Here is a 25,777-nt window from a genome sequence, read left to right on the forward strand (position 1 = left end):
TCTTTAAGAGTCAATGCATTAACACATTTTTTCCTTCTCTCCCTGCCCCCTATTGCAAACTTGAGAGCAATTCCTGTTTTCTAATGCACTTTGAAGGATGAGCAAATCTTGTAAACCATGAACATCCGTTCCCAGTGTCATTGAGGACTGTTGAGGGAACTCAGTGATTCTGCAAACCAAGGACTCTACTTAGTAAAGAACTGTCCTTCAGCTATAGTTTTTCTATTTGTTTGCTTTCATACGGTTTTAACCACTAGCATTGAATGCTGTGATTCTAAGTGGCTGTGCCTTTTTTTTTCCTCTTCAGGGCAGATATAGGCAACAGTCAATTTTCTGTTCTCAATATTTAGTCTGTATAGCATGAAAGGATAACAAAATGCTATTTGTCTCAGTGCACTGGGGTGTGCCACCTATAACCTGTTAAAGGAAATAAGGATACTGAACTAGATATATATGATCTGTGTTTTAGTTTTGCATTTTTTTTTTAATTGCCTGTTACTTCATTGCCCAAGGTCAGTCTTTGTCAGACAAGTGGACCAACAGTTCTCTAGAGTAACATAAAACCATTAAGTTGCTCTTTGATCTTGCACCTTCTTTAGAACCTTTTAATCAATTAACCATGAAGCTACTCAGCTTGTCTTATTTCCTGCACATAAAACTACTTTGGTCTAGCTGACATGTTACTACATTATAGATCAAAGATGGAAGGAAAACTTCACATCCAACCGGGATAATTATGTGGATTTTTTTCTGTATCTATTAGATAAATTTTCATCCTTCAAATAGAGGAAAACAGCATTTTGATCTAGATTGAATAAAGGATTCATATGTACTTTAAAAGGTGGCTAAATGGATTTCAGTATAATTGACCTTACATGGGATGTGAATTATGCCATGGCTATTTGTTGAGCCTCAACTGTCCCTATATATATTGAGAGTACCCACTATTGATAATAAAAGAAAACATGACCTATGGGAACAGAAGCACTGATCTCTTTTTTTAGGATACCTCTAAATAAAATAGAGAAATTAAATACTGAATGTACTGTAATGTGATGCAAATCAAAATTCTTTTAGCCCAGGAATTCAAGTTTGATAACAGAGAGTTGTACTTTCAGGCTTGTAGGCCCACACTTCTGCAATTTTAGTGGTTGATAGACACAAAATTTTTTATCAAAGGAATCAGAGATTCCCTCAGTATTACGTTCTTTTAGATGTGTGGATGTTGATACTACTACTTACTAGTTACCTGAAAATTAAGGCATCTCAAAATGTACTCCTCATTCCTTTTGGACAAATTCTAGATTACACAAACTTTCTTCACTTACTTCTTTTTGAGCTTCCTCCTGAGGTGGACAGAATGTCACCCATACTTGTCCCAGGCAGCAAAATGTCTGCTTACTTGGGTTTTGCTCCAGGTGTATTTTGCACAGCTGTTTCCTGTGGCATTGGCATATTCCCTTTCTGCTTCCTGATGCTGAAAGCTGAGCTGGCCTGGCCCACAGGTAAGAATGTCACCAGGTGCATGCATTGGCAGCACCTGGAAATATAAAGCAGCAGCACGATTTCTCAAGAAAAAACAATGCCCTATTGTGTTAGGTTTTTCTCGTGTGTTTGTTTTTGTTTTTAAGTAGTAAAGTAGCATTTTTGAATGAATCTGCTTTGTGAAATGGTGGTGTAGAATATTCTTCATAGATATCCCCTTATTCTCTGAAGGCATACCTTATATCTAGACTCTCTACACTTCAAAGTAGATAGGAAATGGGAACCCTTGTAGCTGTTACAAATCACATTATTTTCATGCTAAGTTTAAGCCACTCTCTATTTGCAAATCTGTATTGATTTTTTTGAATGTTGTGCTTCCTTTAACTAAACAGGTCCCTGCTGATGTTTGTTATCTTCCTTGTAAGCTGAATTAAAAGAGAATGAAAAAGTTAGTGGATGGTGTATATAAAGTGTTCTTTGATAGATAAGCATCTTTTGAACAAAGAAGAGCGCTTTCAGCTCTTGATACTAAGGAAGAAATATTTTCCCTAATTTCCTCTGTACAAATTCCTCATGTTAGCCAGAGAAATTTTCCAGAGAAAGAAAAGATACTCGTAGAACTTGTTCTTATACATACCTCTGCTGTACCTCTTTACTGCTGGTTTTAAGATCCAGTGGGTGCTTTTGTTTTAGGATTTGAAAAGATACAGAAATCCAAAAGGAGTCAGAAGGAAGTTACGCTTAATTTTGAGCCTAAAAGAGGCCGAACTTTAGATTTTAGTGTTTGTTTTCTTTCTACCTCAAGCTATAAATCATCCAAGATTCATCAAGATGTTTGCAAATCTAATCCAAGCTGGACCAAGTTACAGACTGGACCAACATGTAGGTTTATAGTAATGCCTGAAAACAGGAAAGCCTTTAGATCAGAAAGGAAAAACTATCTGGTTTCATTATATGTGGCTTCGAGTTTCATTACAAAAGGGTTTACGTGGCTTTGATCCCCTAATTTGGCTAAAAACAAGAAAAGAAATGATCTGCATGTGCACACAGCTATTTCAGTGTGTGTGCATGTGACTAAAATAGATACTCTGTATGCATGTTCCACGCAGAAATGCTGCGTTTAAAATGCATAGATTGTGAAGTCAAGATAGATTAAGTCAAACATTCTCACCAGCATCTACCTTGAATTCTTAATCATATCCTCTGTTATTCGAAACTGTTCAGGAAAACTGAAAAGTGTAAATAAGTTCACAGCCTGAAGAAGAAAGAAAGAAACAAACAAAAAAGTATGTGCTTTCTACTGCTGTATATGTGCATGTATACACATACACTAAGAAAAAGATTTTACAAGAAGAGTCTGTTTTCCATAATGCTTTATTATGGAGCCACAATTAAGCAAGTCTTCAAAAGGGAGTACTAAAGAAATGACTTCACTAGAAGCAGTTTTACTACAATGGGGCTCATTTATTTTTTATTTTTGGTTAAAGACCTTCTGTCTTTCTGACTGCTGTCACTGAAGAGGAATTGCCAATTCTCTTCACTGCTCTGGAGTCTGGAGAGCGGCGATGAGAAGCAAGCTCCTTTCCCACAAATCCCAGACAGCACTGACATGGGGACAAGGGCAGAGCCGAGGGAGAGCATCCGCACACACTGAATAGCACAAAGCTTTTTCCAAAGTAACACGTGCTATGGCTTCTTTCGCCAACTGCTGGAGGACTTGGACCACTGTTCCCAAACCAGGTTTTGTGCACTGAAAATATTAACTCATTTTTGTAGCAGATGATAGAAGTTTTGGTGGCTTCAGGCCAGCCAAGTTGGGTTTACAGATGCTTTCCATCACTGAAACAGCATGAAGCAGCTTGAGCCTACAGTGAATCTGGCCCTGGATTTCTTGAAACCAGTGTTTTCTTCTCAATAGTTTAATACCCCTGTTTTCTTGCAATTTACAACCCTATTCAGTACCATGTGAAGTGCAAATGGACTGTGGCTACTTCTGCTGGAAAAAGTTTATTCCCATACATAAAGCCTTCTGAATGGCTGCTACTTTTTGGTGCTGTAATTATCATTTCTACAAGATTTTGATAGTATATGGCTGTATTTGTTTCCCAAGAACAATCGCAGCAGTTAATTCCCTGTATGTTCAGTCCCTAGAAATTTGATACTGAACCAGGGCCGATTCCTTTTTATCATTCTTATGTCTTTCTTAGTCCCTCAGACCTTATTATTTCTTTGTTTATTCTTCTTTTCTTCAAAATAACTGGGAAACTTAGCCTTCCCTTCCCTTCCCTTCCCTTCCCTTCCCTTCCCTTCCCTTCCCTTCCCTTCCCTTCCCTTCCCTTCCCTTCCCTTCCCTTCCCTTCCCTTCCCTTCCCTTCCCTTCCCTTCCCTTCCACACTTGAGTTTTAAATGCTCAAGAATTAACCAGAACATTCTTTCCATCGCCAACATGGGCATTTTGCCTCCAACAGTTTTCTTGGTGAATGTAGATGTAGGATTGCCACAGAGGGTGTGAGGAAATGTCCGATATGGGCCATGGAAAGGGCAGGCACTGTGGGGTATTCAGGCACAAAAACATATCCCAATCTTCTTCTCCACAAAAGTTGCACTACATCTGGGCAATTTCTTTCTCTAACACTGGACATCCACAGTCGTCCTAAGGGAATTATCAGTGCAATTCCAGCTAAAGTGATTCAGCTGAGCTTCCTCTCCTATTCTCTCTAATGATAGTGGTACTGTTTTTACATTTCTACCTTTATCTTTAGAAAAAAAAAAAGAAAAAAAAAAAAGCTGGAAACAATTATTCCACAAAGTACTTCCTTACTGCATTAGTTTGTTTTGAGGGGTGTACCTGGAGGCTGCTGAAGAGCAATGTTTGTTAATCACATAGCCATTTGTGCAGCAAAGAAAGAAGGCAACAACTAACGAATAATTACTTCTGACTTTCTGTGAATTTAGAAACAATTTTTTTTGGTATATTGATGTGATTTTTGGTCCGTTTTATTTAACTGTTGACACAGACTCATGTCCTTACCTTTCTCCTAGAAAATCAAAATAATTCTTCTCAAAAGTGGTTGAATAGATAAAGAAAACCCAATTAAAAAAAAAAAAGAAAAGAGAGAGAGAGAGAGAGGAAGAGAGAAGAATGGGCAAACTTCAAACACTTCAAACTTGCTATTTCAAACCAGCAGTCGACTTCTACAGCACAGGTCAGCTGGTACTGCTCCTATTGCTGTTACCATAGCAGAAACACAGAAATGTGATTAAATAAATAAAGCTAATCAGAAGCAAAAAAACAACTTTGCAGTAAAAACAGCTCAAGTTAACCTATTCTCAGAAGACTTTGAAAGAAAACATACTTCTAAAGATGTGCTGTGAGAGATTTTCGGCACAGCTGCAGGAAAAAAGAGGTATCCTTTCCCTTTCTTTAGAAGGATTAAGTCTGTCCTGGAAATTAACCAAAGTGGACAAATGGGCCATCATACAGAAACAACAGATTGGAGCTCAGAATGTGAAAAACATTGAGAATGGGTAAAAATATGCAGGAAAATGGCTATTGGACATTTTTAAGGAACTTTAATGACAGAATAGGCAATCCAGGCACATTAATTCTATCTTTACTTGTTTCTTGTGATATGGAAAGTATCTTAAAAGGAATTAAATAAAAAAGAAAAAAGAAAAAAGGAGTTCTAACAGACAAAAACAGATAACAATTTCCCTGCTCTGGGTCTAAAATTTCATAGAACGTGTAAATTTAAATCAATCTATGTCAGACTGTTCTACAGCAGCTAATGTAATATCTTCCAGATTATAAAAGACATGGAAAAAGCCTGATCTTTGTAACTGAATGTGTAACCTGTCTCACTCCTTTAAGGAAGATCTTCTGATCCATCAACAAATGTTAATGAATAACTGAAAAAGGAAGAAAAAAAAAGTCTCAATCTGTATGTAGTACAGTAATGCACAGTTTTTGGAGGTACTGGTGTTTGATGGTTGGAGCTAAAATTGTTTACCTCTGAATTGGCGTTAAATAAAAGGATGGGCTTGTAAAGAACAGAAAGCATTAGTAAGATCAACATTTTAAGTTTGAGCTGTGGATCTGGGAGGCAGTTTGAAAGTCTGTTCCCATGGCTGAGCAAAATTCCTGCAGCATGGGTGTCATGCTGCAGAGCTGGAGCATATTTGCTGGGATTGTGGATAGCCAGAAGTCTTGCTGTTCTGTGAGATGACTGTTTTTTCTCAGCTTGACAAATGACATACAGCACTGACAGAGCACTTCTCCTTTGCTGGCCATCACCCCTACGGACACTGGCCAGAACAGCAGCAGCAGGAACATACCCTCCAACTCTGATTTAATCTCATGGAGCCCAGGAGACCAGTGAATAGAGTTGTTAACTCTTCTGTTTGGTTTGCTTTTCCCATCTGTGTTTTATTAAACTGAGAACAAGATTTATTCCATTTTTTTTTCTTTTTTTTTCTTTTTTTTTTTTTTTTTTTTCTTTTTTTCTTTTTTAACATCAGGAGCTGTTGCTGTCCAAGATGATGGTTGATGTTAAGGTATGCATACACAGTTTAACCTGGCTAAGGGCCAATGAGGCCTATAATTTCCAGCCTAGACCATTTATTTGCAAAAGGACACAAAATCTCTGCTCTCAGACATTTCTGAAAGGATGAACATGACTACTTTCCTCTCTCCCAGGAACACAATACATAAAGAGCCCAGTAAAACAGTAGGCTCTCCAGGATGAGCCAGGCTCTCAAGGCATGCAGGCAAACACTTCAGTTTTACTTTATTGACAGCCCCTACACAGTCACAGCTACTGGTGATTCTCTGATTTCCATTCCAGGAATCTTAAATAGACTGGAGATACCAGCCCAATGTATAAATATTTCATCTAAAAGCCAAGGATCCTAAATGGCTCAGCTGGGGAATTTCACTTTATGAGAACTTTATGTGCCAGGCTCTCCACTGTAAGGTGGGATACAGCTGGAGCACAGACACTTGCATGCCTAATGAGCTACCAAGAGAATAGTGAGGCCTTCTAAGGAGAAGGAACCAAAAGATGATTTTGAATTGCTTCAAAAAGATTAACTTTTCCTCAAATACATTTAACTAAAGATAGAACAAGAGCGTGCTTTTGGGAACTGTAAAGAGGTTTCTTTTAAGTATGTATATTTCAAGCAGTAACAGATAAAAAACCCCAAATCCAAAGCTTCAAAGCAAGCAGCCTCTAACATTGTGTTGCTTTTCCAAAACCTCTAGGCTTTTTCTTCGCAACAGCAGACTCCTTTCCAAGAAGCACGCACCCCTTCCTCATCTCTTAATCATCTTTCGTTTTATTAACGCTAACATGATGGATCATCACGACTATCAGGTTTATTGCAATCCACAAAAGTTCCACACTCTGGTCTTCCCAGTCAAATGTTTTCATAGCATCATATGAATACCATGTTGATCATAACAGCTACACACAGTACCATCACTCTATAATGATTCTTGCAATACTAAGCTTTATAGTACTCTCATGTGGCAATAAGAAATTGTTCATGTTTGGATTTGACTTTCACCATCATTAACAAAAAAACAATGCCTTTTTTTACTCTTTCATTTTAGAAGAATAGTTTTTTTTCCATGTTCTTTCACATTTTTATCATCTGAGATGACATTAGGAGCTGCACATGAGCCATTACAAATTAAGGGGCATTCTTGTGCTTTTGCTTTTAATTACTTTTAAGAATACTGGCAGAAAAACGATGGAATCTCAGTTAACACAAATTCTTTTTTTTTTTTTTTTTTTCATAAGAAATCAAGAAAAACAAAACTTATAAAGTAGGGAAATGTACTGAACCTTGTCTTTCCAACCCAATGCAGTTTGTGCATTTTCTTCAATACATTAAAAGCATAATATATGTGACTGATTCCTATAGCAGGCCACAGACTTCAGGAGGGAAACTCAATCCCTGAACATGGTGTTAAAAGCTGCATCATTGTTACCTCCTTTAGTTGTATGCCTGGAGTATTCTGCACTGAACTAAATCTTCTGCTGTGTTAACTTTGCCTAAAGCTACAATTCCCTCAGATCCCCAGCTCACCTTCAAGGTATATCTGTACATGACGGTCTACTATTACAGCCACGTTACAGGAAATCCAACTGAGGGATGATAAATGTGTCAGGATGACCCATTCCACTGAGAAATGACAGAGCTGTGCTACATCATAAACAGTGGCACGCTTTGTAGGTGCTTAAGGAGTTTCATTGGTGAAAATATAGGGATGTTCCAGTTTCTAAGTCACAGTTGGATGCAGTGCCTTGTATCTTCCAGAAAGGTACTTGTAGGTGCAATTTTTTTTTGTTTGATTTGAAATTAAATCTTAAAGTTTTTTTGTTTGTTAGTTTTTGCTTCTGCTTAGAACACACACACAAAATCCCAGCCTTGATGCACTTTGGATCATTGTATCTGCTAGCACAGCTTGAATAACATTGCTCCTCTTCCTCTGTCAGTAAGACAGAAAGCAGTCAAGCACTTGGTACAAGCATTTTGGTTGTACACAGAGAAGTTATACTGCTTCTCCAAGAATACTATCTAAGTAGTACTTTGCAAAAAGACTTTTTCCTGCAAGCTTTGAGTACTTAAGGAAGATTAACTAGAAGTCACAGGAACAAAAAAGAAGGCTTCACGTCAAAGGCAGTTTCATTTGATATTTAGACAGTTTCTAAGGTAGACTAAGAAAAATAAATATACAGCAGTGTATGCAAAAATTACATTACAGAAATGAAACCTTTTAAAGTATACTATCCAATCCATCTAATAGCTGAAATTTAAAATGCTTAGCTCAAAATTAGTGAAAATAAAGCTTTCTGAAGAATCAAGTTACTTAACACTGCCAAGTTGCCAATTTTATAATCATTAAAATACCAGCATAGACTTGATGTGCCTTTACACCCAGTGCATTTCACTTATAAATAAGTCTTTAGTTAATTTTGCTATGAGTTCTGCTGTGTGTATAAGGAACTGACATTCTCAGATGTCCCTGCCTGTAGGTGCAATAATTACAATGTGACTCCTTCAGACTTGCAGCAATGAATACACTAGAACTAGTTGGGTTTAATTCTTTTTTTTTTGTCTTTATACCAAATACTGTTTGCAACTACAAGTGTTTAATTAAAGGCTGTTAGACAATTTGAACTTTTTAGAAGAATACAAATAAAAGCAGTTAGTGAAGTAGATATCTGTTTAATTTACAAACATCAGTAGCATTACTGATATCAGTCCAAATAAGACAAAGCACACTGCATTACACATGTACACCTAACTTTTTTTTTTTTTTTTGTAAAAAAAATAATAAAATAAAATTGAAAAACATCTGCATTTTTACAGGGTACCCTGGGTTTTACTGAAAGAAGAACACAACCCACTATTAATGATTACCAATTCTACATTATAATTTAGCAGCAACATGTTAACGTGGGGAACATTAGGGCAGTAAAGTAGCTTTATTATTTGGGGAAAATCACAGTTCTTGATAGCACAGCCTTTTTTCTTTTTTTCTTTATTTAAAAAAAAAAAAAAAAAAAGGTAAAGGGTTCCATGGGAATATTAATTTATAAAGATCTACCTTCTAATGTCATTTTCTACATGCCATCTCATTTTCTGTAAGTACTGTATATAGGGAAAATTAATTTCTCTACAATTGCCACCTAGTGTAAAAGACATTTTCTGTCACACATTACAGGGTTGTGGAAGGTGTCCTGAATATCTGCTGTACGTGAAAACTGCAGATTGTCATCACTTTCAGATTCAGTGACACCAAGTGGTCAGATTCTAAGGAAAAGAAAAGGGGAAAGGGAACGGGAGGAACAGACCAAAAACATTTACCCCAAGACGACATGCTACGTTAGTTCTATTGCAAAAAATCCTGATTTTTAAGTCCTTTTCTTTTAAAAAAAAATACAAAAATACTGGGACAAATATAAATTAATATATATTAAAGCATTGAAAAACAGTAAAAGGGATGACCTAGGAGGGTTAAGTACAATGTACTTCGATACAATAAATATTTCTCAATGAAACCGAATACTGTATAGAGTTGTTTTTAGAACTCATAGAAACAGAAATCCATATTATTACTAATTTATCCATCAATAATCTATTTTTATCATCCCCCAAACATTTATATTACAAAAAATTAATACTGGAAAAGGGCAGATAAACACTTTTTGTATGCTTCTTTTGTTAACATGCTGACATAAAAGTTTACATCATCAGGAGATTTCAGGATTATAGTATATTCTCATATCTCCCATTTCCCATCCACTAAATGGGACCTCATCTTCTCAAGATGCTTAATAATTCCGAAAGATAAAATGTACTTCATACAATTATTATCTCTGTATGCATTCTCATCCATAGGTAAGTGATTGGTATGGTCTGTCAAGACAATAAAATATACTGATACAAAAATGAAAAAACAAGACTCATTTTCTGGTCAACATTTCATCTCTGAGCTGTTAAGTTGAAAGTCACGTATGTATAGTGTCAGTGTATCTTCAGCATGTTATAAAGAAGAATCCGTGTTAAAAGTAGTTAAGTTTCCCATCACTGTTGCAATGTTACCAGGTCTTTTTTTTCTTCAAAGCTCCTCTTGGTTATGAGAAGTCTCAGTTCAAGCACTTGAATCTTTTTTCAAATGAAGAAAAAGTCTTTATTCTCATAATAAAAATAAGTCTGTTCTGTATTTTACAATATATTTCAAATATTTCCACTATGAAGCATTAATTAGTCCGACACGGTCAATAAGTATACAACATTTTCAAAAGACAAGTGTGACAGGAACACTTAGGAGGGACAATTTGTACAGCCACACTTCACCACTTTTTCAATCTCGTCCACAAATGACGACCCATCAGTGCATTCAAAAGAGTATTTCCGTCTCTTGCTCCTTAGTGGTCCACAGCACTGCCCGGTTGAACATCCCCCTTTACATTCTAGTCTCGATACCTTCTTGGTCGTCTGGCACGCAGCATACCCTTGCTGCTTTTGGTAGTAATCTCGGATTCGTTCCCCTCGACAAGAGATTTCTGCAGAAAAAAAACATTTAAAATAAGAGAGGTGCTTCTGGGATACAGGTCAAAGAATGTTTGACATTGCTGAAGAAGATGCTCTATTTCTAAATGCAGTTGAAAGTGGCATTTTACTTTGGCTCAGACACATAACGGAAACTAGTTGTTCTATCAAACATAATTTGATTAATGCTGAGTTTTATTTCCTACACCTCTTATTTTCAGATAAGTTTATATTATGTATATGTAAACCATAAATACAAAGCTATTACAATGACAAGAAAATTGGAAGCTTAAATCTTTTCCTTTTTTATAAAAGTACACATCTTCTGTTCTTACATTGCTAGCAGCTGGTTCTGTTTATCATAGGAAAATGTTTCAGAGAGCATGCAATTTAATTTATTAGACCTGGAGTTTAATATTATTCAATCTGTTATTTAATACAAGTTACATTCCACTAACTTCATAAATTACCGAGGTATAAAACCAGCAAAAAATGCGACATCTGTTAGAAGTTCTACAACCATATTCTTCTATTCACATCTACTTACAATACAAAATAAATGCCATCTGGGGTAAGGGAAACAGAGGGAGAGGGAGAACTTTGATAGACAAAGGAAAAAGGTAGGGGAAAAAGTCATCCTGTTTTCATCCATCTCACCTGCATAATTCGCTGTGATAAATCAGTTGAAGCTGAGAGGTCAAAAGTAGAGTTTGTGATAAAACTAGGAGCAGAATCATTGGATTTGGCTTCTCAGTTGCAGAAGGCAGAGAAACAATAAATACAGAAAGATAGCAGGTAAAAGGTAGTTAAATATAGTAAAAATGTGTTTTTGAATAAAGGCAAAAAAAAAAAAAAAAAAAAAAGTTTTCACAGCAAAACATTTGGTGAAAAAATATCCAAAATGTAAATAAATTCATGGGAAAAGTTTGATTCTTTTCTCACTGAGATAAATTCTTATGGTAAAAAAAAAAAAAAAAAAAAAGCAACAAATGTGTGTATTGTGGAGAAAAAAAACTTGGTAATGTTGTTGGCTGTTCATGCTTTAATAAAACAAACTTATTTTGTGAGACCAAAACAATAACATATTTGAACTTTTTTTTTTTACCTTTATCACAGCTGTCCCCCGTGTATCCGCTGCTGCATTCGCAATATGGTTTCCCAAGTCCTGAAAGCCTGCATTTGCCATGTTTACACCTGATGGATTGGCAGGGGTTAAACAGCATTTCCTCTTCATCACAGAGGACTCCCCCATGTCCCTGCAGGCATTTACAACTGTATGAAAACGCATTGATCGGCAAGCAGGTACCATGCACACATCTACAGGGGAAACAAGCCCAAGAGAATAAAAATAAATTATTCATCAAAGTTCAGGCTAAGCAACATTAACTACAAGTACTTTGGACTGTACTCAGAAGAAATTGCTTTTGTTTCTAATAGACTTTTTAGTGAGATGCAGTGAAGTGCTTTGTAAGGGTTTATAATTGGTATGCAGTTTTACACAAAACAAGCTGCACTACAGAACCCTGTCTCATCAGAAAGCAACCGCTGTAGATGTGTTATGGAATAATTTGTAGGCCACAGTTACTCAAGTCAACACTTTCTGTCTATCTAAATTTTTAGCATGCTTTCAAGAGCACAGCAAGATTCAGTCCAAGTGTAATCCATTAGAATTAGATAGAGAGAAAGGATACTCACCTGAAATTTTGGTTCTTGTTCATTAAAAAATAATCATACTGTCACTTATGAAGTATGGGCTCCCAGCACAAAGACCAGACACTTCCCAGCTAAACCTCTTCTGATACAAGCAATGGAAGCTTCAAAGCTGAACACGTCCCCCCTTCAAATGCATTAGTTCGCACTGAAAACTGCCAGCAGCATGGCCACATAATGTATGCGCTAGCAGTGCTCAGCTAGTCCTCATGCAGAAAGTCATGCTAGATCACGTTGCAGATTATCAGGTCTTACCTGAGTGTTTTTAATCAGCTAATCTCTCGGTTGGTCTCTTGTAAATGTTTGTGGCAAACTCAAATCTTGCCATTAGACAAAAAGGATCTGAGTTGAGCTGCTAAGTTGTGATATATAGAATATGTAGCTTGTCTTAGTTTTGTGAGAGGGAGATGGTATCTCCCAAAAGGAGGATGTTTAATTATCTGTTCCTGTGTGTAATCAGAGGATTAGGGGAATTCATCTGCTGATGAAAACATCACCAGTGACTACCAGTGACTTGCAATAAAATCACTTCGCTTTTCTGATTTGGTGACACAGAGTCAATACCTTTCTTCCTATATAGCGTTATTTCCTTTTACTGCTCCCTTGTACACAAGTCTTCTATCTATACATTGTTTCCTAGGGAGACAGCAAAGATTCCTCTGTAGGGACAAATGCAACCCTGACACTCACGGTCATTTTCACCCTAATGTTACTCCTCTCCACATTGTAAGATCTCTGAGCTCTCAGCCTCCTTAGCTGTTTGTGGCAACCACCTAAATAAATACGTAAATAAATGAGACACTTCAGATGAGAAAGAAATTGTATTTGATCGAAAACAAAATACTTTGTTTCAGCTTGGAAGAAAAAGAGTCATTTCATAGTTAAAAAAAAAGAGCACTGTTAAAAACATCTCATTTATAAATTTTGTATGTAACAGTCTGTATTTCTAGTAACTTTTTGCTTTGTACTCTACTCCTTCAATACCATAACAAATTTGGTAAAAGTGCCAAGAGTGCACAAAATTTTAAGTTCAACAAACCTGAATGAACTATTAAAAGCTTGCTTCAGCTTGTAAACATCACCAAGTTCCACCCACCAAAGACAGCCATATTACAGTTTACCTATCTGTATGCTTAATTCTATGCACGTGTTTTAGCATGGTGCGACTACAAGGACAAAGAGTATAGCAAGACAATCCATAGAGGAGATTCAAATGGAAGGCACAACACACAGCCTCCATTCACTTATCCACTTAATCTCTAAGTAATGTAAAACTTAACTAGTAGCTTACGCACCTCCAAGTTCTCCATTATGCAAGAGTCTGCACTTCTGAAGGAATTATGTTTCCTAAAGAATTTAAAATTGTTTCTGTGGTCTGATATTCTAGACTGTTAGATTAAGCAACTGAAAGTTGGAGGCTTAGACAGTGTCACAAAGCAGCTAGTTTTCATTTAGCCTTCCTTGTGTTTGCCACTCACAAAACAACCACACTGTGGACATCTGATCTTTGAAGCTACTCAGGTGACACCGACATCATGTCATATTCTATACAGGCTGTTTCAGATATCAAACCAATCTGTGTCAGGATTTTTGGTAGAGTTTTACTTGGCTTAAAGATGATTAAATCTTAGCTAATGTCAATTCTCTCACTTTTCCTTCCACCTGTTTTTTGAAGCCCTAAATTTCATCTTCAGACTGCACTGAAAGGAACATCAAGCTAAGTGCAAACTCTCAGGCACAGTTTCAGCTTATCTAATTTTAGTACCTATGTCAGGCATTTGTTACATTTGTAATTGCCATAAGCTCCCTACACACTCATGAAGAGAAACAAGCTTGTCCATAATGTTATTAAACCATATGAAGCTTATTTTATTCCCAAGAAATGTTTCTTCCTTTACTGACTTGAGAGCAATCATTGGTCAATACGTTCCTAACTCAAACACCTGGGTTTACATAAAATAAATCAAAGCCTTAAGCTTTTTCATGGTGTGCAAGACCTCTAAGAGATTCTCTACATTTCCAAAACAGATCACAGCTACAATTCTGTTTACAGATAAAGTGGAAACATTATATTGCACTAGGTGGAAAAAAAAGGCATCTATTTATCAGATAGGATTTAAGAGATGCATCAGGAAATAGAGAAATTCCCCAGGAACAAAAGAACAATAAAAACCTCCATCATTCCAAAGAAATAGTTTTTTGTTTGTCTTTCTCTCTTAAAAGCTCACAGCACTGTATACAGCTGAATCAAAAACAGTATTTGCAAGATCTAGCAAAATACTACTATTGTTCTCAATTTCATCCTTGAAAGAAATTCCAAATTGTATGCATCTGATACTTGCCAAGTTTTCTAATTCATTACAAGAAACATTCGGACTGGGCATGTGTTCAGTTGCAAAAATCCACAAACAATCTAATATTACGAAGATACTTTAAAGAAATTCTTAGAATTCACTTATAGAACATGATGGTTCCATATTGATTTTGGCTACTGAAGTATACAATAGATGTAAGAGAGTCAGATTCAGCATTTATATTTTTTAACCTGCTGTGACTCCCTTTCTTCTCTTAAGATACTGTGAAAGAGGACAGCATAAGAAAAAGACTCATAAACAACTTAGTGCTGCGATGATCTCTCTCAAAATTTCACTGCTATGGCTCTGGGAAGAGTTGAAACATGGATAGCACTGAAACAATCTGTAAACAGTGTAAACAAAGCACCCTCATTAGTGTATAAAGCATTAAAAGGTGAGACTCTCAATGCACGCTGTGTCAAAACATCACTTAAACATCACTTTATATGGGAGCTGAAAATCATCTTATTAGAATCTCCAGGAAGAGATAGGGCACTGGTCCTCAAAAGTAAAAAAATTGTGTAGATCAGAGCACTGAAAAAAATCCAGGCAGGACCTTCGGAAAAAAAAATGTGGCAAGGACAGTGGTAAGGGTCAACAGAGTGACATCTTATTGCACTTGACCAACACTGTGAAGGACTGTGAACTTCTGAAGTTTCTGATCTTTTTGTGCTGGGAGATCATGAACCAACAAATTGAACATCACTATTTATAAGATGAACACACATATAAATACTTCATATATGCATACTTATGTATCTATATCTTTATATAGATACACACACATATATATATATACACAAAACCAGCTGTATAAACGTACTTAAAACATCCAACTAAAAATGTTCTAGTTAAGTCTGAAAGAAGAATTAACACACATGTACTTAAGCAGAAGTTTACCATAAAGGTAGAAATTAGCCAAAATGTGGGGTTATTGTAGAAATATAAAGCTATCAGATTGGATAAGTTTAAAAAAATTATTAAATAGTAAGACATCAAAAAGAATTAAATAAACACACTAATAATAAGAATGGTACTTTCTGATAAAAAGTAGCCTTTTTCCACTTGGCAAGTTCCTCCAAGTGATGCTTGTATCAAACTTCATACCAATAGCTGCACTTGCATCCCTGTAATTCATTACAGAACTAGTCAGAAGTGTATTAAGAACACAGATTGCAATCATATCCCACATTAAGGCTTTAGGCAGAACTTCTGTGTGATGTGTTTATTTGCTCACCTACATTTTTTTTTTAATTAAGTTTAACCTAATTGGATGCTGTTTTCACTTTTACATGTCCAGCATATTTTGTTTCTTACTGAACTGTAAAATTGTATTAAAAAAACAAAACAAAACAAAACACAAGAGGAAAATTGTATACATATTACACTACTGCTCTGTTTTGAGGAAGCACATACTTATTTCCGAGACATGGGTCATTAGTTTGTTGATCACAGAGGGGTCCAGTCCATCCTCCTTCACACTCACACGAAAAGCTTGACTGGCTGGTAGCATGGCACGTTCCATGCACACAAACTTTCTTGTGACAAGGCTCACAACCTGGCAGAATTCCCACTTGCAGCGGTACATTTCTGAAGTCCTGGAGTTCGCTGTTGATATACAGATTACGGATGCAGCCATGGAAGCTTGTGCCATTCTGTCCTGGAGACTGGCGTAGGGCTGCAATGTTATTTTTCACAGGCATGCCTAGGAAATTAATAACAGCAAATAATCAGTGTAATTTTTGGTACAGTTTTCTATACCATATTACCTGTTTTTAAAGACATTATAAAAGTATGCTTCTCCCTATGTAATTATGTTTGATTCAGCGTACAAGGATGAGTAATGAGCTAGTATTTGGAAATTGTCCTGGTTGTCAAGCATGCATGCAAACCAACTCCAAAACAACATGTCTTTAGCGTCAGCTTAAGTGATGGATGTAGGAGTTAATGCGGGAAGCTCACAATTGGTGAAAAGTCAGATACATGACTGTTTGACCCAATGCAATTAAGTCTGGGATGGTACACTATCTGCATCTTTAAAAAACAAAATATTTTGTATCTTACAAAAATCACATAGCAAGATGTTCAGATCCTGAACAATTCAGAAACAGCAGGTCATTGATTTGGAGTTAGCATACAGTGTGTTGAGCATTAAAAAACCAATTTGCTTATCTAAAAAAAATTAAGTTATTAGCTGCACAGGTATATTTATAGGCAAAATTAGCAGTATTAACACCAGTACTTAGAAACATAACAACTAAAGAGCTGATGTCCTGCATCCTTTCTCCTTAACTATGTAATCTAATAGATCTAATGCTTTTATGTGGCTTCTCAGAACGAATAGTAAAGAATAATGTGGAACCATACAACTGAATGAAGTAAACCTTTCATTTAGAGGTTATTGTAATTTCATCAGGCTACTTTTCAGTGATGATATAAATGAATAATACTGTACCTATACTGCTTAAGAGCTTAATGTTCTCTGATCTCATCAGCTAATAACATAGGCTGGGAGCTATTACATTAAAGGACTCAAACTACAAACAATCACTAATTTCCATTTTCTCAAACTATTAGCCACATTTTGAAAAGTGTTAGAAGGCCAAATGGTGTGCAAATGCTGCTCATTTTCTTTAAAAATATTTCTCTGACAAGTTTTAGACAAAGGTTCTTTTATCAGTTGAGAAGATCTGCCACAGAAATGATGCCGACATATTTCAGCTGAATTTTCTGAAAGGTTGTAGCTTTGGCATTGTTCTCCTCCTTCCTCTTCCTTGAAGTTTTTTGTCACAGAACCTGCTACAGGTAAATTACAAAATTTACTGCTGAAGATGGCAGATGGTAAGAGCTCTATTAGATAACAGCAATACAATAACAGTTAAAATGACCATCTCATTAAAATGCTGTTAGAGCAGAGTGCCTGCAAATGAAAAGCTGCTGATGCTGTGTCTGTGTCAGAAATACGGACTTCTCTGAAACAAGGTGCCACACACAATTGGCAAAATGTACTCTAATTTCTGAAAGAAAAATGTGAAGTATCACTGAAGGCTGTGACTCCATTAAAGACTTTTTGAGAAGAAAGTTTGTCCCTTTGGACTTCTTACCAAAAGCCATGGGCTTTCAGTATGATATACTGGGAATCGTTACAGATAGACTGAAAATATCTAATGTGTGTAGTCTGATCTCAAAAAAGACATACAGTTGAAAAAATGTTTAAAAAGTTGCATAAATTCTTTCTGTAAAAATTAGATCAAATTACGCATTCCCAACCAACCAAAATAATTGTCACTCAAGAATAACTTCGTCAAAAAAAAAAAAAAAAGAGAGAGGTAAAAGGGCTTGCTGTCAAGTCTGAATTTCATTCATCATGCCAGCTGAGGTGATGCTTACCAGAAATGCCATTTTAACAGAAAGGTGACAAGAGCAAGTGTAAGTTACATGATGGTATAGGTGTCAAACGAAGACTTTGGCAAAGATAAGAATACTGCCAAGAATTCTAGTGAGAATTTGAGTTCGTAACTGAAGGATATGTGTGATCAAATTCTTCAAAAATTCTAGATAGACTATGAAAAAAATGAATGAATCTAAAAAGATAAGTAAAATAATGAAGAAAGAGTGGATTTTAACCGTCTCAAAAATTTTGAAGATAATGAATATACAAATATAGATAGAGAACATAAAAGTTTAACAGATGAGTACATGTCTACTATTTTTTGCTCTACAAATAATAATATAATGTGCTCCTAATAGCAGCTTTCATTCTGTTTTGGATTAACATTTTCTATGACAGCTGGAAGGATTTTCTGCTTGGAGTCTGAATGTGAGGAAATAGAAGCAACACAGGATAACTCTAAAGCATACGTTGCATGTTGAAAGAGACTCCTGCTCTTAGGAACCAGACCACTGGAAGAAAAAGTCATTTCTAAAAATTGTTTCTTCTGATAATTCATGATGATTACACAGATTAATATGTCTTCTAATGAAGACACATCTGCTAGATGAAGAAGCAAGTAAGAGAACTGTATGTCATAAATCATAAGTGAGTGTTAACACTGAACAAAATGAATGTCTGTACTTGAATGTACAGAATCATTTCAGTACTAGATGCCCATAACAGATAGGGCAATCTTTCTGCTCTCATCTCAGTATTCTTAGCAGTCATTAAACAACAAATAGATGTTGACAATACAAGTAAGCAAGCACACAGTGTGATTATAGGACTTTCCCTCCTTTCAAAAAGCGTGACACTGTACATTACATAAATAACACTTCAGAAATGATACACATGAAAAAACAGACATGCAGACATACTTCCACAAAGCAATCCTCCTTTGAAGATCTGTGATATAATGGAATTTTAAAGGCGATTCATACATGTGATGATGGTCATTTCTCTGCTAGTGTGAGGAATATGACTAATGCTGAATCATATCTTGTACTTGTTTTCATTTTTGATGGGAGGAGGCAATAACCAAATACAGAAAGATTTGACCCCAAAATAAATAAATGTTTACAGGACAGAGTAGGAAAGAGACAAAATTCATCTAATCCCTCATTATTTGCAACTGAGGCTTTTGTTACTTGGTTTTATAAGAGAAATTGACTGACAATAGATGCAGTTTATGAAGACATGCTTTATTTTTCAACTAAATTCTAGGTAGAAGGACATTTTTATTTTTAAGGTACTAGCCACTTTTCCAATACTATTTTTTCAAACTGAAGCTATTGAGATAATGGCTCAGCTCATGCTTCTTTTTCAGGTGCTGTCTTCATGAATGAGTCTCCTACCATATGTTTATTAACACATATAACCAGTCAAATTAGCCAATACTAAATGTAGAAGCAGTAAGATCCTCTTACCTCCGACATACAGTGGAGAATCAAAATTCAAAGTGGACTGCTTGGACAAATTGGTAATTATCTTGGGGCTTCCTCCATCAATAGACAAAGACAGAATCTGATCCATGGCTAGCAGCTCCACAATGTGGAAATTGCCATCATTAATAGTTTCCACACTGCAAAATAAACGTTAATTTGCAACAGTTGATGCTCTGGTTAGAATGATTTTGATCTTTCTCTTTGACAGTTAACACAGCTTCAGAACAAAACTTCTTCAAGAGTGCAGTTTCCAGAAAGCTAGATTTATCTGCATGCATACATAAGAGCTAACACAGTGTAGTAACCCTTCAATAACACTCTATTAGTAATACGTTTTGAAATTACTAATAGCCAATTTTTATTCATTCTTATCAAATCGTGAACTGTGTAACAGCTGATATTCTAAACAGTTGAACTGCATTTACTAGGCAGGAAGCCAAACACAAAAACTTTGTGCAAAGATCTTATTAGTCTCCATGTATTTGTGTATCCTATCCTACAGGTTGCACAGTGGTGAGTTTACATATTCTTCAAGTAGGAATGAATGAGTTGACTCCAGTGATATATAAACTTAGTTTAATGGAATATGGAACTGCGTCTAATCTTAGTCCTGCCAGACAAAATCATATCATTGATCCAGGCAGCTCTACTGATGCTAGCAATAAAATAATTTGTGTTGTTTACCAGGCCTGGTCATTTCTGCGTTCATCTTCTGGCTTGCACTATAAATACTGTAAGTTTTTTTTGTTTTCTTGCCTTTGTACACCATTTCCTTCTTCTTACTCAAAGAATACAAACCCACTAGTAGTAAAATGCCTGAAGCATGTCAAGCAGAGAAGGCTTGTTTCAAGCATGGTGCTTATGCTGTGCAAGCACAAGCCTACACATTAATGTTACTAAGCACAAGAAATGTCTGTCAGTGCTTACTGACCTCGATATTACACAGCGAATATTTAAACACAGTTTAAGTACATCAGAGAGAAAGGTCCCAGAACTCAATAGTTCTGGGACTGAATATATCATTGTACTTAAATTACTTCTAGCTCATTTTCAACTGGAGAGTTGGGAGCTTAATGTGTGACTGGATGGAAGTTATGACAATAAGCTGTAGTCCAGGGACCAGACATTATTACCATTCCCATGACAGCATCTATTTGCTTCAGAATACCATCAAACAAGTTAGCTTAAGCCTTTGAAAAGTAATTTAAATGAACCAATTGTATGATGTTAGTCTGAGATGGACAGAACAATCTTACAGACAGTGAGCTCTTCTCATTAGAAAAGCAGTATAGTTGAAAAGGATTAGCTTCCTAAATCTCAGGGCAAAAATCAAACAAATTAACTTTTAACATCCTTAGTGATGCTTTCATTAACCTAAGTGCTTTTTTCCTGGAACAGTTCAGAAGTGCTCACATAGTTGTTTACAGCTGTGACACATTAAGCAGCTTCTCAGCTATTTATTACAAACTTCAGCTATCCAGGCCCAGATCAGTAAGGATACAAGTTCTGCATAGTAGCATGATGCTTTAAATAAATTTAGCTCTACATAAAAACGCAAATGCACAGTGTAGACACTGGCAGAATAAGCACTTTTTGGAAGGAGGAGGAATGACCAAGAGGTTCCATGTGGGAAAGAAACAGACTGAAGTTCAATATTTCTAAAATGTATGATCTATTCAATTTATTAAGAAGTTGTTTCCTGTGATCAAGCAACATGAAATCTGCCAGGATTAACATATTTAACACATTTCAGTGAATCTAGGAAAAAGGAGTTGTGTCAATAAATAAAAATGGATGTGACTTTGTGACTTAAGTAAACAAGAAACCCTAATATAATGTTTTTATTCCAAGGCAGCTAACGCCACTTTACAACTTAAGGACCTTTCACGCTATCACATTTACAAGGATGAGAGCAACACAGAACATGTGTTTTTATAGCAGGAGGTCATTCTAGGGATGTATAAAACAATGTGGAAAGGGAATGCATCTCTCTTAAGAGTGATCATTAAAAGCTTCTAGTTTTACCCGTTTTACCAGTTAAGAAAAAAAATACTGTAGAAAGAGGAGCCCTCCTAGGTAAGGGTGGTTTAAATTAAAGGGGAACTAAGCACAAAGCATATTTGTGCAATAGTTCCTGCCAATGCACTTACATAACTTCTAGCACATTTCCCACTGGAGAATAAAGAGTGAAATGCACAGATCCTAGTGGAAAGCTCTAAGAAAAATTGATTTAAGGTTTCTGGAGCTCTGAATAAGAATAGTAATTCAAGAAGAAATATTCATATTTTCCCGGTAAATATATGTTGCAAGTGGCTTTATAGAACAAATAGGTTTCTTTTTTTATGGAAAAAAAAAAAAAAACCAACCCCAAACCCACAAAAAACATTTAGTATTTTAAAATAGATGCCCAGATAGAACAAAATTTAAGTGATTCAACTTTTCCCAAACAAAGCATCCCCAATCAATTAATGTTATTTATTGGTCTAGGCACCATCGTCATCTCATGTTGTTACTCAGATTGACTGCTTTTGGGATTATGGCTCTTTCTTCAATAAACTCCCACTGGCAAAGCAGTTTCATTCACTCTACTCAGCTAGACTGCTGTTACTGTTCATTCTCTGTATTTATCATGAATAAATCATTTGTTTGTAACTGTTTTGTTCCTACTACAAGCATTTCTGCAGGCTTTATAGTTCCCATTTGAGTCCTTCTCAACACACCATTTCTTAACTACCATTTATACAACAAAACTTCTATTTGAATCTATTAGCTGTATACATATATATATATATATATATATATATATATATATATATACTTATTTTGGCTTCTGTTTTAGATATCTCATCTTTGCTCAGTGAGGTACCACTTGTCTTATTCTTTTTGGCAATATTACATTTGTGTTAAATATTTAAATCTTCTATAGAGTCTGTTTTCTGTATTTTAATTTATATAATGAAAATACAGTTACTATTTCTACATGTTAAACCATTCCATGGAACTGTAAACGAAGTCATAAATCATACACTGCATCAGAAAATAGAAACAATCTTAAGATGTTTATTGTAAAAGTCTATGGTTTTACTAAACATCTTTGTATTATATTATAGTGAAATGTTTCGGTTTGTTTTTTCCTGTGGAATGTTTTCAGTAATCTACTAGGAAACACAGTTTAAATATATTACTTAATTATTTAAGTATAATTTATTATAATTTATAATAATTTAAGTATTTATTATTTATATAAATAATAAATATTTATTTATTACTTAAATAAATTACTTTTATTGAGTGCAATCATTTCTAAAAAATAATGTATTTTCAGTGTTAAATCCCTAATAGAATACAGAACAATGTCAGCTAAGTACAACCTCCAGCAAACAAATAAACACTAGATAAAGTTTTACAATGTAAGAGGTGTAATTACAGAAGAAAACAAGACTCAGGGAAAACTCATTCAAAACTTCCCAGTTACTTCTGAATGGGTTTATAGCAACAACAGGACAGATTAAGGAGAAGAGGTGATCCCTGTTGTCTTTTTGCTCATGCTTGCAATGTCTTTCTGTAAATTCTTGAAATGAGAGATATAAAATCTCCTGGGAAATTCAGGTAATATATTTTTTTTTTTTTCAGAGAATCAGATAAATTTCACTTAAAACAGCTGAAAATCTATACTACAGAAACAGATGTGTATTCTGTCTCTTGATGACTCTGGGAGCAAAAGGCATTTATTTTTCAAGGGTAGTGACTTTTTTAGAATCAAATTTTCCACTGCCAGGGAAAAGTCTCACTTTTTATGCCTAACACAGAACAGAAGAAAAACTGCCATTTCATTTCTGCATGTGCCGTACAGTTCTGCACTTTACCCTGCACACTTGGAAATTATTTGGCAGTAACATCTTGGGAAAAAAAAAATAAACACAACACTTTTACATGTGAGTTTTACACAAACATATATATATATTCTACTGAAAGCCAACTTTTACTCGGTTTTAATGGATCAAATAATATATTATGCTGACACATGAGAGTTACCTTCTGAGAAAAATCACATATCTGGCAGTATGTTTTAATTACAAAATGTCTGACAATACATTCATTTGAATGTATTTCTTTTTAACTATCTATTCAAAATACATGACTTTGAGATACCATTAATACATCTTTTGTTCCAGTTCAGTTTTATTATTCTTTTTTTAAATCTAACTTCACCTGTAAATAGCAGAGGCTGGATAAGATCCTGTGTCATAACTGACCCTCACTCTACCACGGTACAGCTCTACTGCTATATGATCCTTATCGCCTTTGTAGAGCAGGATCCCACTGTCTTCATCTGTGGCAATCTAATTAAAAGAAAGAAACAATTGGAAAGAATGAAAAATATTTAATCAAAATGCTGTAGTAAGTAAATCTCTCATTTTACTGATACAGTCTATTACTTTACTGTAAAATTCCTCATTGGTCAACACAACAATATTCTTTCTCTTCTTATCAATAAGCTTATTATCTACTTCATAATGAATATAGAGTTATTCTAGTGACTCTCATTTATTCTTTGCTCAAACTGTGAATAGCTCTTTAAATGAGCCGATGATTAATGGGGGTACTTTTTCACACCAAAAAAAGATCATTTATACTGTTTTCGAGATCAGAAACTTCCATATTCCAATCAATTCTGTGATTCTGTGATTCAATACAAGCAATCTTACCTGAAGAGTGATATTGGTTTGGGAGTGTATCTTAGCTGAAGGGATTTGTAGATAAGATTCTTTGTTGACAAAGTTTATACTGATCAGCTTTTCACATTTCTCACCCTGGTAGCCTGATAAACACTGGCAGATTGGTTCACTCTCTTTTACAATACACTGGGCTCCATTTTGGCATTCATAATTATCACAAGGGCTGGTGCGAGGTAAAACCATCGGTGGCGAAAACTCACAGAACAAGCCACTAAATACAAATAGAAAAATCAGTATTTACAAAAAACAACGTGACTGACTCAAGAAAGATACACATAGAGCTATAGAATTGGTTGAAAAGGACCTCAAAGATCATCTAGTTTCAATCCCCTTGCTTTGTGCAGGGTCGCCAGCCACCAGACCAGGCTGCCCAAAGCCACGTCCAGCCTAGCCTTGAATGCCTCCAGGGATGGGACGTCTACAACCTCTCTGAGCAGCCTGTTACAATGTGTAAGTAAAGTAATTTAAAGTAAAGAGGAAGTAAAAAACTTCCTCCTAATATCTAACCTAAATTTTTCCTGTTTCAGTTTAAAACCATTCCTCATAGCCCTATCACTATCAACCCATGTAAACAGTTAATCCCCATCCTGTTTATATGCTCCCTTCAAGTACTGGAAGGCCACAGTGAGGTCGCCCCAGAGCCTTCTCCAAGACCAAGTACTATATCAGATTGCCCAGTGCCCCATCCAACTTGGCCTTAAACATGCTTGTACTATTTTCTAATCTTCCTCACCTGTATCCTTCTGGGCAAATACATGTATACCCATTAACTGCATCAGTACACTGTGCTCCATTTTTACATTTATTGTCCTGGCAGTCATCAAAGTCAATATCGCAGTGTTCACCTACATATCCAGGTGTGCAATCACATCTGTAAAATAGAAAAGCAAGGATAACACAATGCCTTTTAACAATACTGAGTGTTAATGTGAAAGGTAAGGAACTAATCGGTTGTTTAAAACTTGAAACTTTAAAATGTTACTCTGACTTTGTACCTTAATCATGTTATTATTTGGGGAATTTTCATTTCCAGGTTTGCCAGTTATACATGCTTACTCATTATTTGACGTTATATCAAATAATTTGTGGTTTAAAACCCAGAGAGACCTCATGAATCATTTTGACAGTTCTTTGAATTTATGAGTAATGCAGAACGTTAAGGGATGTTGTAAGTGGCTGTGAACACTAAAAATAATCAATATGCTTAGTTGTTGAAACAGACAAGTAATCCAACGTTTGTGTTATTCTGATGGATAATTTCTTTGCCAACTGAACAGCTAACAATAGGCCAAAGATCCATTTATTCAATTCAAAGGTAACACATTATTTTTCCCCTTGAAGTTCAACCAGCCTAATTTACCACAAATAGCTCGATGTTAGTGAACTAACGTAAGTCTCAAAACACACTCTCTGCATCCCTGCCCTGAGCCCTCAAGTTCTCACTGAACTAGAAACTTTATGTTGTCAGAATACTAGGCAACATTATTTTTTTATTTTATTATTATTAATTTTACTTCATTGTATTTATCATTTATTTTACTCTCATTG

General features: G+C 35.5%; 1 protein-coding gene across 10 annotated transcripts in view; it reads right to left on the bottom strand.

The window, feature by feature from the left end:
- Positions 1-7,566: 7,566 nt before the first annotated feature.
- SLIT2 (slit guidance ligand 2) overlaps positions 7,567-25,777 on the bottom strand; it is a 245,029-nt gene continuing 226,818 nt past the window's right edge. For 3 of the 10 annotated variants that reach the window (XM_048942468.1, XM_048942466.1, XM_048942467.1), the window contains 7 exons: positions 24,963-25,100; positions 24,200-24,440; positions 23,703-23,833; positions 19,473-19,627; positions 16,029-16,317; positions 11,654-11,865; positions 7,568-10,562 (listed from right to left, as the gene is read on the bottom strand). In XM_048942468.1, coding sequence (XP_048798425.1) covers positions 10,321-10,562; positions 11,654-11,865; positions 16,029-16,317; positions 19,473-19,627; positions 23,703-23,833; positions 24,200-24,440; positions 24,963-25,100 — 1,408 coding nt within the window. In that variant the 3' untranslated portion in view covers positions 7,568-10,320. Of the gene's footprint in view, positions 10,563-11,205; positions 11,298-11,653; positions 11,866-16,028; positions 16,318-19,472; positions 19,628-23,702; positions 23,834-24,199; positions 24,441-24,962; positions 25,101-25,777 lie in introns of all 10 variants that reach the window. The other 7 variants (XM_048942472.1, XM_048942465.1, XM_048942474.1 and 4 more) reach the window with 6 other exon arrangements.

The sequence above is a fragment of the Lagopus muta genome, chromosome 4 (assembly GCF_023343835.1).
Source record: "Lagopus muta isolate bLagMut1 chromosome 4, bLagMut1 primary, whole genome shotgun sequence".
Lineage (NCBI taxonomy): Eukaryota > Metazoa > Chordata > Aves > Galliformes > Phasianidae > Lagopus > Lagopus muta.